The sequence below is a fragment of the Eschrichtius robustus genome, chromosome 1, assembly GCF_028021215.1.
Source record: "Eschrichtius robustus isolate mEscRob2 chromosome 1, mEscRob2.pri, whole genome shotgun sequence".
Taxonomy (NCBI): Eukaryota; Metazoa; Chordata; class Mammalia; order Artiodactyla; family Eschrichtiidae; genus Eschrichtius; species Eschrichtius robustus.
In genome coordinates, this window is record NC_090824.1 from 46,318,979 (window position 1) to 46,338,216 (window position 19,238).

Here is a 19,238-nt window from a genome sequence, read left to right on the forward strand (position 1 = left end):
TAGCATAGAGCGAAGTGAAGGAGTGTGAGAACTGGAGACTTAATCTGTAGATAAGTGCTTTTATAAAATAAATTTGGAGGAGGGATTAAATTCATTCTGTGTAGTTCCTAGGGTGAAAAAATGAATGCTGTAAAAACAGCAGCTGTCTGAACCACTGAATTCCTCATCTTGGAAAATTCCAGCAAATGCTGGATAAACACCTGTTGGGATGATCTGGTATTGGGAGGGAGGTGACGAGATGATTCATAGGATCCCTCACAATTCTGTATGTCTATGAAGTAGAGAAAACAGTGGGAGAAATTTTCAAAGGAATAGAGAGGTAAGAGTTATTTAAATAATTTTAGCATGGCTACTCATACCAATTTTCATATGTATTACTATGTCATATGCTACCCAGTAGTTACCGATAATATGAGGTAAGAGTGTGGTAAAAAAATATATATATATTTTTCCATATGCTTTTTTCAGCATTGCCTCCAGGTAAAATACATCAGAGCAGCTAGTGCATTTTTAAAAGGAAAACTGTATAGCAGTTTTTCTATCTCCTATAAGAGATGAAAGAGACACAATGAAATTTGTCAATAAAAGCTTTAAGAATATCTGCACATGTACATCTACATTCATTACATTCAATTTGATAATAGTAGTTTCATTTCAATACAAATATTAGAGAACTCAAATTTCTGCCATCGTCATATATATATGCTATTTGAAATTCTCTTATCTAGATACAGATCTTGATAGTGAATCTCTTGATAACAGGTATGCAGCTAGTTTGTCCCGGAACTCATGAAGATAATTATATTGCTGAAAAAAGTAAAGATATATTGAAATACATTGTAGAAAGCTAATTACCAGAGTAGTCATACTAGTCGGAATTGGGAATCAAAAAACTACTTGATACAAACAGTTCTATTATATCTTTTATCTTTCAATAAAGCTACATATAGTGTGAAAAACTTGTTTTAAAAATCTCTAAAAATTAGGAGGTAGCATGAAATAACAGCAATGTTTTATAAATCTTTAAAATCCTTTCTCCCTTTACTAGCAGGAGGAAATAAGATTAAAAACACACGAAGATATTCTTTTTGCTAATGCATTTTCCCCTGGGGAGTAAGTACAGGGGAGAGGGCACTTTCTGCAGCAATTAACAGCAGCGTATTCAAGAAAATCTATTTCTTAATTTACAGAAGCCTTAGTTTTCTGCTTTTTGTGATGATAAAATCCATTTGGAACAATTTTCATAGTAGATAATATTAAAATAAAATCACTAATCTTAACAGATAAGCAAAATAAAATCTTTAAATAAATAATTCATTTGGAGTTTTAATAGCTGCCCAGAGGATATTCTCACTCTGCCAATAATCTCATTTTGTATTACTGTTCAGAAATTGAAATTGCATACTGCTAACTTACATCAGCACAGAGATGGAAAAAGCACGTTTGCCCCAGAATGCTGAGGTGATAAATTGACAGCCCATATTAATGTGGGCTTAATTCTCTCTACTATTAAAGATGTAAAACATGCATATACATATGTCTGACCATGTATTTTGTTTTGTGTCAAAGAGACACTTGGAAACATGTTGAATTTGAAGCAGCATTTGTTAAAAACAGATAATAAAGGGAGCTGCTTCTGTTTTCAGAACCCGCTCCTCAGACTTAGTCCTAAAGTTGAGACTGGGTAATTGGGAAAGGAAGGCAAGTTAGCTTTACAGAGCTATAAATCAATAATATCCTTGGGGCTTTGCTACTGCAGTGTTTTGGTGTTAGAAAGTAAATGTGAACGATGTCACTTAGGTTATCCACAGCAAAGGGTAATTAGCATGGTTTTACATTTTTTTCTATTATAGTCATTCATCTATCTTTGTTAAATGTTTTGGTGATAACAGTAATAGGATCTTCATGAGATCTTTTTGGTCAAAAATATACCCAGGAAACTACCAAGTTGATAGTAACTGCCTCATTTTTCCAGGTGAGAGGATCCATTCCCAGGACAGAATGGGCAAACACTGAACAGTAGTGGATCTTGGAAGAGTAAACTGGAAAGTTCAAATTTTTCATTATTTTGTTTGAAAAACTGAACTTTTTCAGACGTCCAGGTTATATTTAAATGTAAATTTAAAAAAAATCAAAATATAAACAGGTGATACATGAAAAATAGAATGCTTTGGATTTTCATTACCCTTTGGATGAGGTGTAACACTGTGACGGTCTGCCCCCCTCCACAGCCTCACAAGAACGGTCACCCGCCTTACCTTTATGGTCTGTATTGCTCCAGACCCTCTCAGCTCCCTCAGGCTGTCGATGGCTTGCTGCGGTGACACTGTGTCAGACAGGTATAGGAGGAGACAAGCGGCTACTAAATAGAACATGAGACAAAAGTTGTATACTACGTGTAATATATATTCTTATAGTATATTATAAATTAATGATATGCTTATACTTAATTCAGACTTCTGTTGGTGGAGAAGACTGAGTTTGGGAAATGAATTAAAAGACTGAGGCCTTTTAGTATGTGTTTTTGGCAAATTATGATTTTAAATGACTGTGGTTGAATTAAAATTTAACGCTGGCTTCATTTTTTTTTTAAACAGCTTTATTGAGTTATTATAATTCACATACAATTCATTCGTTTAAAGTGCACAATTTAGTGGACTTTAGTGTATTCACAGTTAAATGCAGCCATCACCACAGTCAGTTTTAGAACATTTTCATCACCTCAGAAAGAAACCCTGTATACTTCTGTTATCATCCCTCTATCACCCATCACCCCTCCCCTAAGCAACCACTAATTTACTTTCTGTCCTTATGGATTTGCCTGTTCTAGACATTTCATATATATGGAATCATACGTGGTCTTTTGTGACTAGCTTCTTTCACTTAGCATAATGTGTTTAAGGTTCGTACACATTGTGGCACGTATCAGTACTTCATTCCTTTTTATGGGTGAATAATATTCCATTGTATGGCTACACATTTTGTTTATCCATTTGTCAGCTGATGGACATTTAGGTTGTTTCCATTTTTTGGCTATTATGAATAATGTGGCTCTAAGTGTTAGTGCACAGGTTTTGTCTGGACCTGTTTTCATTTCTTTGGGGTGTATGGCTAGGAGTGAAATGGCTGGGTCGTATGGTCACTCTGTGTGTAACTGTTTGAGGAAGTACTGCCTGGCTGTTTTCCGAAGCAGCTGCACCTTTTTCACTCCCACCAGCGGTGTATTTAGCTCCCAGTTTCTCTACATCCTCTCCAAAGCTTGTTCTCCATGTTTTGGGTAACAGCCATCCTAATGGGTGTTAGGTGGTATCTCACTGTAGTTTTGATTTGCATTTCTCCGAGGACTAAGATATTGAGCATTCTTCCATGCGCTTATTGGTCATTTGTATATTTTGTTTGGAGAAATGTCTATTCATATCCTTTGCCCATTTTTAAATTTTTTAATTGTCTTTTTACTATTGAGTTGTAAGAGTTCTTTATATAGTCTGGGTAAGTCCTTTATCAGATATATGGTTTTGCAAGTATTTTTTTTCCCATTCTGTGGGTTGTCTTTTCATTTTGATAATGTCTTTAAAACACAAAACTTTGTAATTTTGATATTGTCCAACACTAAAAGGAATAACTCTTACTCCCACTGTGGTATTTCATTAGCTGTTTTCTTTCACCCCCAATACATTTTTTAAAAGTTTAAAGTTAACAAATATAACTTTGTTTTTATGCTTATGTTACCCATGGATATTATTTAGAAGTTACTGTCAATATCTTAACAACACCTGCAAAGGGAGAACGTTAGAAAACAAAACAAAACACAAGAATGCAGGTGCTAAGACCTGTAAATTATGTTTTGTAGAATCCTCCAAAACAATGCTGAAAATACCTCTGACTCCCACCCAGCCTTTCTAGGGAACACCAAATTTAGGTCCTTAAATAATCCTTTGGGTCTTAGCAGACATATATTGTGTTTCGTCTCATTTTCATACAAAGTGAGCATATGGCCCAGAAACACGAGTTTTCATACTTCGAGGTTAAAAAAAAAACAAACTGAATAATAGAAATATATTTCTTACCAAGACAAGATCTCCCAAGTCCTCCATAACAGCTGAAAGGGAAGTACAGTTTTGAAGTTTGTACATTTTCATTCCATCCCAACAATTACAACCAGAGACTTGCTCTTTCTGCCTTCTATTTCTACTCTAATGCCTAGCACAGTGCCTTGTACCCAGAGATTAATAAATATTTTCGAATAAATCAATCAAGAGCAAAGTGTGCTTATTTGTTTGTTGGGAGGTATTCCGTACACCTATAAGGAACAAAGAAGGCAGGGCCTTTTTATTGACCTCTTTAAACATCTGAGGAGTGGAACATGTTACTAAATTGATAGAAATCAGACTACTTTTACCAACTGCCACTTAATTTTTCTCTAAACAAAAGCTTAGTGGTTATGGGACAGGTCCGTATGATAATTCTTCATTCATCTAGAAAGAGTAAAGAGGCAGTGTATCCTAGAGGTTTAAAGCCTGGGCTCTGGAGCCACACCGCCTGGGGTTGAATCCTGAATCTGTCACTTATTAGATGTGTGAACCTAAGTTATTTAACCTCTCTGGGCCTCAGCCTTTTCACCTATAAGATGGGGCCAGCAACAGTACCTATGTCACAGTGAGGACTGAATGAGATAACATTTGTAAAGCTCACAACAGAGCTTGGCACAGAGTAAGAAGTAAATGAACGTTAGCTGCTATTATGTAGCATTGTGAAGAAATGAGCAGTTCTGTATAACTGGATTTTCTAGAAAAACAAGGACTGATTCTTAAGCAATAAAACCATTCACTTTAATCAGTTTCAAAGATCCTAAAGAAGTGTATTCCATACTTCCTTTCTCAGAGGGTGTACTGATCCTAATTCAGTGCTGACAACTCATTATGAACATCAGTTACTGTGGTGTATTTGTAGATGGAGCTGTAGATACATGTCTTGTGATAGGATGTGAAACAGAGGACCAAACAGGTACTGACCCCTGGATAACTGATGAACTTGCTTTCTACAAAGTGTCCCAGCTGTAGGCCTGTTTCAGAGACGAGGCTCTACTGTATAAAGGTAGAGAGAGGTAGAACATTTTAGTGGCTTTCTTCAAGATTAAGATGTACCACTTTTGGGACTTCCCTGGTGGCGCAGTGGTTGAGAATCCGCCTGCCAATGCAGGGGACATAGGTTCGATCCCTGGTCTGGGAAGATCCCACGTGGCGCGGAGCAACTAAGCCCGTGCGCCACAACTACTGAGCCTGCGCTCTAGAGCCCGTGCTCCGCAACAAGAGAAGCCACTGCAATGAGAAGCCCGCGCACCGCAATGAAGAGTAGCCCCTGCTCGCCACAACTACAGAAAGCCCGCGCGCAGCAACGAAGACCCAATGCAGCCAAAAAAAAAAAAAAAAGATTACCGCTTTACATCTTTTTTTTTTTTAAATTAATTAATTAATTAATTTATGGCTGTGTTGGGTCTTTGTTTCTGTGCGAGGGCTTTCTCTAGTTGCGGCAAGCGGGGGCCACTCTTCATCACAGTGCGCGGGCCTCTCACTATCGTGGCCTCTCTTGTTGCGGAGCACAGGCTCCAGACGCGCAGGCTCAGTAATTGTGGCTCACGGGCCCAGTTGCTCCGCGGCATGTGGGATCTTCCCAGACCAGGGCCCGAACCCGTGTCCCCTGCATTGGCAGGCAGACTCTCAACCACTGCGCCACCAGGGAAGCCTTACCACTTTATATCTTGCTAGCTTTATCTTTCCTCCCCTGTTTGATTCCTACTCATCCTTCAAAACCTAGCTCAAATTTCAACTTCTGAAATGCCTCTGTGCCCCCATAGGAACCACTGCCATCCTGTGTACTGCCTCGTATACACCTGTTTTGAGTATTATTACACTTACATGATAGTGTCGTTGGCTGTGGGTTCCTTGAGGGTGGGGACTGTGTCTAGAGTGTGTATTTTATATTCACAATGTTTCATACACAGTAGGTGTTATGGGTTAAACTGTGCCCCCCCCAAAAGATATGTACCTAATCGCTGGTACTATGCATGTGACCTTATTTGAAAATAGGGTCTTTGCAGATATAATCAAGTTAAGATGAGGTCATTAGGGTGGGTCCTAATCCAATATGACTGGTGTCCTTATAATAGGAAACACCATATGAAAACACAGACACACAGGGAGAATCATGTGATGACAGAGGCAGAGGGGAGTGATGCAGCCATAAGCCAAAGAATGCCAAGGATTGCCGGCCACCACCAGAAGCTAGGAAGAAGTGAGGAAGGACTCTATCCAGGGTTTCTGACTGAAGATAGCCCTGCTGACACCTTGATTTTGGACTTCTAGCCACTAGAACTGGGTGGGAATAAACTTCTGTTTTTTAAGCGACCCAGTTTGTGGTCCTTTGTTACAACAGCTGCAGGAAATGATGTAACAAAATAGGCGAGCAGTGTTCACTGACTTTATAAAGGAACAAAAATGTCCAGGGAGGACAGACAACAGAACAGGGAAAAAAATGTACCAGACCCTGTTTCTGAGGGATAAACTCTAGAGCTGTCTAGCAGTGTGGGCACCCAAAGATAGTAGAAAGGACAGAAAATCGTCTTTGTCCAAACAAACATTAGTCACTGTAGGAACACCTTTGAAAGCTCTAGGACAATGAAAATTTCCTGTCATCAGATGCTTTATTTTATGGGAGCCTGAAGCATTTGACATATGCAAGATTGCCCATCCACCTTTCCATTCTGTTTGTATTCAAACACCAGAGCATTTGGTTTGCTAGAACTTGCTAGAGTAGATTTTGTTCAGCTTTTCTAAACTGAGCTAGTCTGATCTCTAGTAATCTTTCAGTAGAGCCTGCTTTCAAAGATTCATTTGAAAAAAAAAAATCTCAGAATTGGTTTGAAAATGGGTTCAAAAATTGTAAAATATTTTTCACTAGCTCCATCTAACTACCTAATGCTATTTTACTTAGATTTATCAGAAAATTTAGCACAGGCAACTGTATTTATTCTAAAATTTTGCTTCTACAATTAGTACTAGATGAGAGATGATGTGTTTCTATAAAGTTTGGAAACTGTAGGATATAGGATGGCTTCTAGTTCTTTTTCCCCTACTTTGCAGGTGATAGTTCTCTATATCAGAGTTTAGTTTGGTCACAAACAGATATGTGTCCCCAAAGACCCTTGTACTGGTTGGTTTGCTTTCAGAACATGAGCTACTGGCATGAAGCCCTGGGGCCCTTGGTCTAAGGAGAGAGAAGCTGGCTGGGCTTTCCCTTTTCCTAGGTGCCTGAGACTACTCAGTTATTTGGTATAGTCTGTATACTTTCTAGCTCAAAGCAATGACCTTAGAGCTTTTGAGGTATTACACTACTTAATGCTCTATCTTGCTCCGGAAAGGATTAAGAAGATTAGGATGCAAAAAACAAACAAACAAAAAAACACCCCAAAAAACAAAAAAACAAAAAAAACCCAATAAGCACAAAGACCTATGGTTAGTAAATGGTGAGTTCTCTTTGCTCTTCACAAATACCTCCTCACATATTAGAATAAGTCTATAGTTTTCTCCTTGTGGCCGGCTCCCCTCTGCTCTGTGGGTCTCACTTCTGGTGTAACTAATGTTCCTTTCCATGGCACCACTTAGAGTCTTTCCAATGCTACTGTCTACTGCTGATTGTCACTTTCTTCTTCCTTTCTCCAAGCTACTTTTTTCTTTTCTCCTCATTTTTTCCCCTTAATCCGTTTTCTTTTGTTTTAAACTTTCATACCAGCAGCTTATTTACAGCCACTGACAAGTGATGAGAGTCCCTCCTTCATTCAGGTAGCAAATTCATATCATCAAATATAATTTTCAAGTCCTGTTTTTAGGATTGCTCATTGCTTAGGGATAATTCCTTTGCTGCTAATTTTTAAAAAATGGACTTTCTTGCTGTTGGAAGAAACTAAACAACCGAAGGGCTGACCAGTAGGTATGGTGTTACATAACAAGAATGATGCCCTCACCTTTTTGGGAAGGAGAAGGTCCCAAAATTATGAGTAAAGGTCTAAGACAAAAGGAAAGAAAGAAAAAAAAAAAGCCTGTTACCCTATCCTAAAAATTTCCTAATCTACTCATTTATTGTCCTTACTCTTCAAAAGTAATAATGGCAAATATCTGAGTGCTTGCTCTGTGCCAGGCATGATGCTAGTACTTTTCATGTACTATCTCCTTTTGATCCTTGCAACTAACTATAAGGTAGGTAATAACTGCATAAGGATGCAATAATTTGAGAAATCATTTTGACTGGGACGTTTTTCATGTAATATATGGAGAAAAGGAAAACATACTGTATTAAGGTTTTTCGGTTATTTTTAAGGCAGATTTCAAGCTCCTCCATTATGTCACAGCAGCTGGCTATGTCAGGAGTCCCTCCAAATGGAATCGGATGATGATGAGTGATAATTCCACACTGATGGTAGAGGTCCACAAGGTTTGGAACTCTATATTTTGACAGTTCCCCTCTGGTGCAGAAAACAAATATGTCTTGTATACCATAGCTCTTTAGTTCTTCTGCCAATAGACCAAGATACGCAAGGACACACATGGACAAAACATTACAAATTTAAATACAGTCAGGAGGGAAAATATGGAGTTAAGTTCCTTAAGCCAAACAAACGATAACCTTTGAAGTGCTCATTGATAATCTAAAACAATACTGATCTGTCTTCAAACTAGGGTAAAAACCAAGTCACTAAGCACAAAATAGTAATTAGAAACATCTGAACCAAAAGGTTATTAAAATGAAACCTGACTTTATAAGTCAAAATGTTTTTTTACTGGATTTTAAGACATCCATTATATTGCTGTTTTGAAAAAAATATTTTTTTTACAATAAATACTGCTTTAAAATAAACTGTAAAACACCTAATATTTCAAAATAAGAAGGAATGATAGCACATTTTTTCCCATTTTCTTCTCACCAAATCAATGGTGTTTGCTGTGTACAAGTCTCTGTTATGTTGTTTTACCCTAAGCACTGTATATAAAATCTCCAGCATAGCCATGGTGCCAGAGCTCTCGTATTGTCCCCTATATTTGCACTGTACCGCACCATTATGTATTTAATTTTATGGACTAGGTTTCTAGGAAATAAAGCATTAGCTGTATGAAAATTATGTGACTTAGCGAATTTCAGTATAATGACATGAACCAAGCGAGAGTACTGCAGGCCATTCTGTTCACTGGAGCTTCCTTAGGGCAATATTCACTACAGAGCATTTGGTTCATAATGAATAATTCTGACTCATCTGATTCCCCTTTTTCTCTCCCCACCCACTAAATCCTAGGACATTTAGCTATTTAAGTACAAAGTACTTTTTACCATGAAACTCTAAACCTGTACTTGAAATATGGCTAGTCCAAACTGAGATGTATTGTAAATGTAAAATACGTATCTGATTTCAAAGACCAAGTACCAAAAAACTCCTATCTCAATAATTTGTTTTATACTTAAAACCCATTGAAACGATACTATTTAGCCTATATGAGGTTAAATCAAGTATGTTACTAAAATTAATTTTACCTGTTTTTACTTTTTTAATGTGGCCCTTAGAAAATGTCAGAAGTATATATACGGCTTCTATTTGTGGCTCCTAATATGTTTCTGTTGGACAGTGCTGCTCTAGATAATACTATTATGCTTTTGTACTTGTAAAAGGGTTTAACTTGCAGTTGACATCCCTAACCATTTTTAAGACAGTAGGTAATTTCCTATTTGCCTCTTGCACGCACTGAATAATTTCTATTATAAAGTAGATTTCAACTTTCCCAGAAAGGACTCTGAGGACGGACACAGGAAGTGCTGCCGGGAGAGTCTAGGTCTCCCCCTTCAGACACTGTCATCTATTTTGTATATTGGATTCCATTTAAGATTTCATTGGAAGAAAAAAGAGGTTTGGTAAAAAATTGGAAACTCCTTTTACAGAAGAGACTAAATGAATAGGGCTTTCCAAAATGTGCAAGATTGGTTCTTGAACCAATGATTTAAATGATATTTTGCTCATAACTGAATGTTCTCCAAATGGAAATTTCCTACCATGGTGGGTATCTCTAGAGCAGAAAATCTTTACAAATACTGCAAGGGTCAACTAATCTATTAGCCTTTTAAGTCTTTTCTGGTAGGTAAATTAAAGAGAGTATATTAGCAAATTGATATTCTAGGATAACTAGGACAGAATTTTAAGACTTATAAAATCTATAGTGGTCAGAATCAAACAATATATACATTTTTGTATTGGTTTATCATAAGGACATTGGTAGGACTATTAGGTTTGAGATATTCCAGGCCAACCAGAATAAAATATTTTGAAAGTCTAAATTTGTTAGTATCATACAATATATAAATTCCAAATTGGGACAGATTATCAGGATATTTGTAGGATTATTAGACTTGAGGCTAAGAACACCCTTGGGCATGTAGAGATCAGACCCTATTCCATCTTTTCCACCTAGACACTGGTTCTGTAAATTTTCTATGTGGGATGGACAATTTCAATACTACCTCTGGGTTCCCAGCTCAGGCTTAATTTCCAGTATCACAGTCAAGTCTGCAAAGAACAGTATGTTCAAAGATCTGGGCAGTGCAATGTCAGCTTTCTATTTACATACTTTTCCCCCTCCAACTTATACATTATAACACAAATGCAGTTTTTATGTATAGAACTACAACAATCAGTGAAAAGCAACACTATGTTTAGTAAATGATGAGTCTTCTTTGCCCTTCACAAATACCTCTTCACATATTAGAATAAGTCTATAGCTTGAAACTTTATGAAATACCAAACATTTTTTTGGAAAATTCAGAAGAGACTACCGTTTGTTCTTTTTGACACAGAGATTTTTAGTATTATTTTTTAAGAACCTATTAAGATGGTTCTGTCATATTACACCTACCTGTATCTTTTTGGATATTTCTTCTAACATCTTTAAATTTACAACCTGTAAGTAGTAACAAGGCAAGTGAAAGAGTCAGTTTCTGGTCATAAATAACAAGTATATTAAACACATATATAGCTACTGTAGAAAGTCATTACACATGATCATTTATATGCTTCAATTCCATTCTGAATGGGAATTTAAATTTCTTATATTCTTAGGAATATAATTCCAGGGATTCATAGATCCCAGCTGAAGGAACTCTTAATCCAAGGATTCTTTATTCTGTGTCCTTTCTGTAACAAGTACCTGGCTGTAGTCCTTAGCCTCACATCGTACCCCTGTGTTACATTTTATTAAGATAGGTAAATCAGAAATGCAGAACTGTGAATGTGGGTGTGGAAGGCTTGAAGAGTGGGTCTATGTGCCTTTATCTACAGCCCACCAAGAGGGTTTCCAGGACTGAGTTCTTATGCTGATAGTCTGTGAAATTCTCTTACTGCTCAGTACAGAGAATTATATAAAAAATAATTTCTAATATATCAATAGTGTCACCTACCTGGAAGAGCACATAAACCAAGAAATTGAGAACAATTCACTCGTGACAGGGGTAGCCTGAAAGGAGTAAAACGTTATCAAGTTTAGTTCAATTTAAAGTTATAGATGGACATTTATACAAACGTGTGTGCCTGCCACTAAATGAAGGTGTTTTAAAGTTTTACAGCAGTCACAAAACAAAAATTCATAGTTAAATATCAATGTATTGGTCACAAAAAGGCTTAGAAAGACTAGGAGTTTTGAAATAGGAACTTATCATTTGCTTTGTTGCAATTTAAGTCTTAAAAGTGGCAAGCTAACTTAAACTAACTTAAAGATAGTAATGCCTAGGTTGCTTACAGCTAGTATAAAGTGTACTTAAGTTACCCTGTGGTTTGTTACCTGAGATATTTTGTGTTAGTAACCTTAGGAAATAAGCTGGAAAATGACCATCTGACAATTTCATCTCCAGCATTCATTCGAAATTACTATTTTAAGATTTCTTTATAGGACTTCCTTAAACAGACACAATTTCATAGAATAAAACCCACAGGCTACCTATTCTTTGTTGTAATGGATTTTGGTTAAAATGAAATAATTTCAAGAAATCCTATTCCCAATTTGCAGTACTTGGGGATAAAGCGGGCAGAGGCTCACCTTGTCTGCAAAACAGAAGATGAATTTAGAGGAAAATATGGGGCATTGTATAAATACCACCTGACTTTGAAAATTAGATGAGTTTTTGAGTTCGAAGGGGGCTTAGAAGGGGAAATGAAAGTTAATTGCTATTTGATGGCAGAACAAAAGAACTATAGGGACAACACTTTTTTTCTCTTCCTACAGCAGGGTCAGTGCTTAAAGAGAGAGATTATTACACTTACAGGGATTGTAGAGAACCTGCTGTAACCGCAAGTCACTGCCAAAATTCAGAAGTTGATTTTATATAAAAACATTTGTTTTTGTTATTGTATCTATGGTGATGTGGCTTTTATCTTAAACAGGGTCTGCTGATAGATGCATTATTGTGGCAAGTAGTTCTAGGACTGGAATAAATGATAACATAGGATATCTCATCCTACGTTTGGTACACTATTCTTTTGTCATAAAAGAATAAGAAGGTTTTGGTACTAAATGGGAGATCATTCCAATCTTAACTCCTTGTTTCTACTATGGTTTCCTCAATGTATAAGGAAGGAACTCCCATCACTCCCCCTACCCCCCCAAAAAAGCTTTATTCTACCATAGATAAGAAAGATAAGAATTATATAATCAGCAGAAGAGAATCATTTTCAATATGTAGACTAAATTCTACAAAGATTATTACGTACCCATCAAATATTTTAGCTCATCATTGATCAGAAAGGTTAACATACCATGATATCTGAATTGGAGTCTGTTCATCTTCAATAGGCTCTTCGTCTGATGAGTCAAACTCACTTGTTTGCACTGAACTAGGCTTCAAAAGAAATCAGTTATGTTAAATAACTGTAAAGAATATTTACATATACTTTTAGTATAGCTGATCGTTGCTGAAAGACAAACTGATTTATATTTGCAATTTACTCAACCTGGAACATCAGAGAGATCAGCGACATCAATAATAAGCTATTGCTGTTTACTGTCCTATTAATAATTACAGCCCCATGTAGTGGAAAAGTGTTGGATTGGGAACCAAGAAACCTGTCTTCTGGTCTTGGCTCTGCCACTTACTGTATAAACTTGGACAAGCGATGTCAGTTTCTACTGGATCTGTTTTCCAAAACTATAAAGTGAGGAGATTTATTCATTCATTCATTCACAAACATTTCTTGGACACCTTCATTTGCCAAGCTCTGGAGATGCAAAGATCCATAAAATAAATAGCCTGCCTTCAGTATAATTGGAGAGACAATGTGTAAATAGATTCAAAAAAGTTAGAAGTGCTAAAATGGCACTATGCCCTTCAGAGCAGACAAGGGAGTGACTGACTGCTTAGGGAGCTGGAGAAAGCTTCACAGAGGACAGATCCATTAGTTGGGTTTTGACCGATGAGCAGGAGGTTTTTAAGCAGATAGAGAAGTTAAGGCAATTAAGGCAAAAAGAGAAAGGGCTTTGTACAGTATAGTCCCTTGGTGTCCGCGGGGGGGTTGGGGATTGGTTGGTTCCAGGACCTCTCCCCCCACCGCGGGTTCCAAAATCCCCAGATGCTCAAGTCCCTTACATAAAACGGACCAACATGGGACAGCTGGTCCTCCGCATCCACGGACAATGAGAGCTGACTGTATCCAGGAACTGTGACATCAGAGCAGAGAAGAGGAAGCTAAAGAAGTAGTTTTCTCTACCCCATTTCTCAATAAATAACCCCCAAACAGCCTAGCAATTTGGTTGGTGGGTGAGTGGGGAGTATAGGTAGAATAACATGTCCCTAACTTTGTGAATCACTGGACTAGAGAGACTGAGATGAACTTTGTGTGCTGATCTAAGCAGTTGAAAATCACGTGGGAAGCACTGCTACATGGAAGATGTGTTATAGGACCAATAAAAAACACACCTTTCTTCTACTTCCTAGTTGGAACCAACTGAGGGATGAGACAATGGAGAGGCAAATGGAGATCAATATATCAGTTTTATTACTGCGTGTCAGATGGAGGATGGAGAATGTGGCTTTAAAGCTGAGGTCAAGTGGGCTTGTCAATTCTTCACTCCAGAATTGGACTTATCCACCCAGGCACAGGCAGTGATGGACAACCCATGGCTCCCCTGTGGCAGAGAGCACCCCAGATGGTTGGTACTCTCTGCAAAGAGAAGGGAAGGAAGTGTTGAGCTACTTGTGTTCAGTTCCTCCCAAACTCAGAGATCAGATCACTCACTCTTCCCCTTCTGTGGACAAGTGTAGAAAGAGGCCAGGAGTGGACAGCTGATGTCCCTCCACATGGAAATATGGGGATTAGCAAGTGTAACCGCCTAATGTCTTTTCTAGCTCTGAAGCTATATTCTATTCTATAATGGTCTTGTTTGTAACTACCAGATCACTTTACAGAGCCAATTTAGGCCATGGATTTGAGTTGCTTTGGATCTATCTGTATTATTATTATCAACTCAACTCAAATGGAGCCCCTTCAACAGGTTGTCAGCTCTGGTGGTAGGTGATGTGAGTCAGGTGGGGCTTCAGCTCCTTAAGCCTGTTTTTTCTTTCTTTTCCTTTAAGGCAGTTTTGATGATTCCAGAGTTTCAGTTTGTGTGGCCCATTCACTCAGGGTCTCCCAGCCAGCTTTACAAATCCTAACAGAGTTGGATGTTTCCGCTTCCCCAAGCCCAGAGATTCTTAACTCCAGGGAAAGGGACACAGTGCCAGGTGGCCCCGTGGGATGGTGGCCGTGGTGACACACCACAAGCGGTTAATCATCTTTCAGGAAGATTTCCCCGTCCGCGGAGAGGATTGCTCCTCAGGGGGCCCAGGGCATCCCAGGATATGCTTTGGGGCTGGGGTATCAGGCTGAATGATGCACGGAGACACTTAAGCTCTCTATGCCTCAGTTCCTTCGTAAAACGGGGCTCAGCCCTCTCTGGCAGGGCTGTCATGAGGCTTAGGAGACCCCGCATGCGACAGCTCACAGCCCACAACAGGCGCACAGCGAATGTGCGTCTTCCCCTCGCCCGCCTCCGACCCTGTTCCTTCGCTGCCATCCTTCTCGCAGGTCCCGGGAAGCGCCACCTCCCTTTCCCTGGACGGTTACTGCGCGAGTCGTGTCGCGACCAGGCTGGGGCTGTCCCCGGGCTCAATAACTGGCCTCGGGACCGCTCCCATCCCTGCGGCTCTGTTCCTCCAATCCCCGGCCCCACTCACCGGCTTCATAACTGGCCGCCCAACATCCAGACCGGCCTCCTCCTCCCTCGGGCAGCACCAGCGTCTCAGCCTCCGCCCCGCGCCGTCTGCCCCTCCGCTCAGCTCATTGGTACATCCTTCTGTGAGGTGGGGCGAGGCTTCTTCTTGGAACCAATCGGACACTCTCCCTGTTTCTTACTCCGTTGCCCTGGCTCGGCCTCTAACCGCTCATTGGTTTCTAGGGGGCCTTTGAAACACGCGCCGGAGGAGGGCCCTGCTGAGTGTTGATTGGCTGGGAGGGCGCCCTCCTACCCCCGGTTGGGAGCGGGGTGGGGCGGGGAGAGGGGCGGAGCGATATCTTCTAAAGGCCGCCCTAGCGCTGTGGGGATGCTGGAAAGAGGAACTTTCTCGTGGCAGGATCCGAAATGGTACCAGGGTAGGGAATTTTGTTTGTTTTTTAAAATTATTTTTTATTTTTTAAGGGCGTGGTGGGAAGCATTGACCTGGAGCATCTTGTGAAAACACACCACATGCTGTAGACTTTATAATTGTGGTCAAATCTAGTCATATAAATACTATGGGAACCACCAAAAATCCAGAATATAAACATACCTAGTATGTTTGATATTTTATGTTCCTTACCATTCCAGGATATATACAGGTTAGGATGTAGATCAACCTTCCAGTTAATGAAATATCAATGAAATAGTATGTTATGAAGAGGCGATAAGGTCTCCAGATGGTTTTAAGTGCCAGTTTCTAAGTAATTGGCTATAATCTTTAAAAAATATGTTTCATTATTCTCTCCCCCATTCTCCAGTCCCCATTTAGTTGGCCATGGGGAAGAAGGTCACCTGGAGCAATATTACCTGCAGATCTGACAAAAATATGCAGAGCTTTCAGCTCCCCGACTCATGTTGTGGAAACCAGTGAGTAGAGAGCTAATGGGAAGAATTCTTTAGTAAAGAAGATAGCACAGTTTGACTTAGAGACTGTATTAGTCAAGGTTCTCCAGAGAAAAGAACCAATAGGATATGTACATGAAGAGATTTATTTTAAGCTTGGCAAGTCAAAAGCTGATAGGGGAGACTGGGGGGGCTGGAGACTCAGTAAAAAGTTGTAGTTGGAGTTCAAATGCAATCTCCTGTAGAACCAGGACTACCTGATATTGCGGGTGAAGTCCAAAGGCCGTCTGCTCCAAAATGCCCACTTGCCTTTTTGTTCAGGCCTTCAGTTGATTCAATCAGGACCACCCACATTATAGAGGGGAGTCTGCTTTCCTCAAAGTCCACCAACTGGAATGTTAATCTCATCCAAAAACACCCTCACAGAAACATCTAGAATACATTTTGAGCAAATATCTGGGCACCATAGCCCAGCTAAGTTTGCACCTAAAATTAGCCATCAGACAGGTCCAATCATCACTGAACTTGGTTCATTAATTTATTCAGAAAATATTTATTGAGTATCATCTGTGTCCTAGGTACTATTCAAGGTGCAAGGAATATCTGAGTGAACTAAACAAAGTCCCTGCCTTTATGGGGCTCACATGCTGCTGGGGGAGACTGTCAGGTAGTGATATGTGCTGTGAAGAAAAATTAAAACAAGTGGAGTCTGATGAGGATGCTATTCTAGATAGAAAAGTCAGGGAAGGCATCTTTGAGCTGTCACTTGAGAAACACCCAAATGAAGAGACAGAGTGAACCATTTGAATATTTAGAGGAAGAGTTTTCAATCTGCCTGAAGAGTAAGGAGGTGCAAAGTCCCTGGGGTGGGAACGTGCTAGGTGTGTTCAAGGAACAGTAGGGAGGCCAGTATGGGAGAAGCTGATTGAGTGAGGCTGAGAGAGGTAGGCAATGAAGCAGGGCCTTGTGGGAGGCTTAAGAGCCTCTTTGCTGAAGCATTGAGAGAGGGTCCAAGGAAAGACTGGGATCTGGGCTCCAGGTACTTACTCTCTGGGTGGGCTTCAGGATGTTTGATACTCCCTCATTCCCTAACTCTCTCCTTCTTTCCACTTCTCCCAGTGTTGTCTCCACAAATCTCTTTAATCTTCAATATCAGACGTCCCTTCCATTTCCTCAGAACATACCTCCCCGCCTTGGAATTAATGAAATCCCAGCCCCTTCGAGTATGGTACAAATTGTGCCACCTCTGGCCTCAGCTGGATGTGAACATAGTCTCAATCTGTTCTAGCTCCTGCTGATTCTGCAGAGAGGGGATGATGAGCTCCAGTCCCATGGTAGGAAGAGGGTAGAAGGTGGAGGGCTGGAGTAAACTGGGAGCATTACAATTTCTGTTCTCTCCACCAGCAGGGATGGTCTAGGCTTTCTCTCTACCCAGAGACAAATACATCTCACCTCTGTGATATAGGGTTTTCTTTTTTTTTCTTTTTTGTCTAGTCCAGGGTTTGGCAAGCTATGGCTCGTGGACCAAATCTCACAGGCCTGTTTTTATAAATAAAGTTTTATTAGAAGACAGCCACACTCATTGTTTAAGTATTTTTTTTAAATTAATTAATTAATTAATTTTTGGCTGCATTGGGTCTTCGTTGCTGTGCACAGGCTTCTCATTGAGGTGGATTCTCTTGTTGCGGAGCACGGGCTCTAGGCGCGTGGGTTTCGGTAGTTGTGGCACGAGGGCTCAGTAGTTGTGGCTCGCGGGCTCTAGAACGCAGGCTCAGTAGTTGGGGTGCAGGGGTTCAGTTGCTCCGCGGCATGTGGGATCTTCTGGACCAGGGCTTGAACCCGTGTCCCCTGTATTGGCAGGAGGATTCTTAACCACTGTGCCACCAGGGAAGCCCCCTGATTGTTTAAGCATTATCTGTGGCTACTTTCGCATTACAGTGGTAGAGCTGAGTAGTTGCAGCAGGAACTGTATGGACTGCAAAACCTACAATATTTACTCTCTGGTCCTTTACAGAAAAACTTTGCCCACCCCTGTGATATAGTCTGTGAGAGAAATGTATATTTCTTCTAGTAACATGATTTTAACTCTGTTTCTTGCAAAGGAAGAATCCTGGCCTTATTATGCTAAAACAGTCTCCTCTGCTCGGCTTGGTCCCGTCATTATGGGGGTCCCACATAAACTGACAAGGGCCATGGCTGAACTATCTGGTTCAATGGCATCATAGTAACCTAGTTTCTCTCTAATCCCCAAGATTCTCCCTGGAGAGGAGGAGTGGGGGCTGAAGTTCAGCCTGCCACACCTGTAGTCTTCAGTTAATTTTTTGGTATGTGACTCACGGCTGTTAACAGAAATGTGTGTGGTCAAAACAATGTGGAGGATTTATCCAAACCATCAGAGGGAAAAGTGTTAACATACGTTCACAGACAGATGAGTATCTTTAGAGGTGCTCAAAGAGAAATGAAACATGATTGCCATCAGAGGTTGTACTTGGATGTATGTTTTACAAATAGATCCATATTTTAAAAATATTTTAATATTAATGCTAATGGATTTGACATGTGTGTTAGGGAGAGAACACTGGAATCTTAGAGTTGACTGCAACTTGGAGAGATCATACCTCCCCATTCTTGACATGCCAAGTTTAAAAATCTCTCTTGTGCTGACCATCGGTTACAGCATATAACATCTGCAGTAGGCATATGTTGTTTTCCAATTGCTTCTTCCTTTGGTGAGTTGCTCCTGTCTCATTTCATGCAGTCTTGTGGGGCATGTGACTGGGACTGATCCATAAATGTACCCTATTCCTCTGGTCACAGTTCATGGTCCAGGGAATGCATGTGACCCCAACTGGAGCATCCTTCCTTGTCTTGTGTGCTTTGGTTGCTGGTATTCTTATTTTCTTCTTTACTTTCCTAAGGTCTCTGTTTTACCCCAGAATGATGATGAGTTCTAATTTGCACTGGATAACTGGAGTAGATTGTAAAATATATTTAAAATGTTATTTAAATTTTAAAATGCTATTGTATTTTATAGTGGGAATGGATGTAACAACTTCGCTC

The 19,238-nt window shown here is 39.8% G+C and overlaps 1 protein-coding gene across 1 annotated transcript; it reads right to left on the bottom strand.

Annotated features, from left to right (window-relative positions):
* Nucleotides 1-612: 612 nt before the first annotated feature.
* Nucleotides 613-15,365, bottom strand: CDKN3 (cyclin dependent kinase inhibitor 3). The gene is made up of 8 exons (XM_068527092.1): nucleotides 15,295-15,365; nucleotides 12,842-12,924; nucleotides 11,491-11,546; nucleotides 10,950-10,994; nucleotides 8,345-8,567; nucleotides 4,068-4,099; nucleotides 2,259-2,362; nucleotides 613-807 (listed from the first exon to the last, which is right to left on the bottom strand). The coding sequence occupies exons 1-8, from the start codon at nucleotides 15,301-15,303 to the stop codon at nucleotides 721-723; spliced, it is 639 nt and encodes a 212-aa protein (XP_068383193.1). The 5' UTR covers nucleotides 15,304-15,365; the 3' UTR covers nucleotides 613-720.
* Between the last annotated feature and the right edge of the window lie 3,873 nt (nucleotides 15,366-19,238).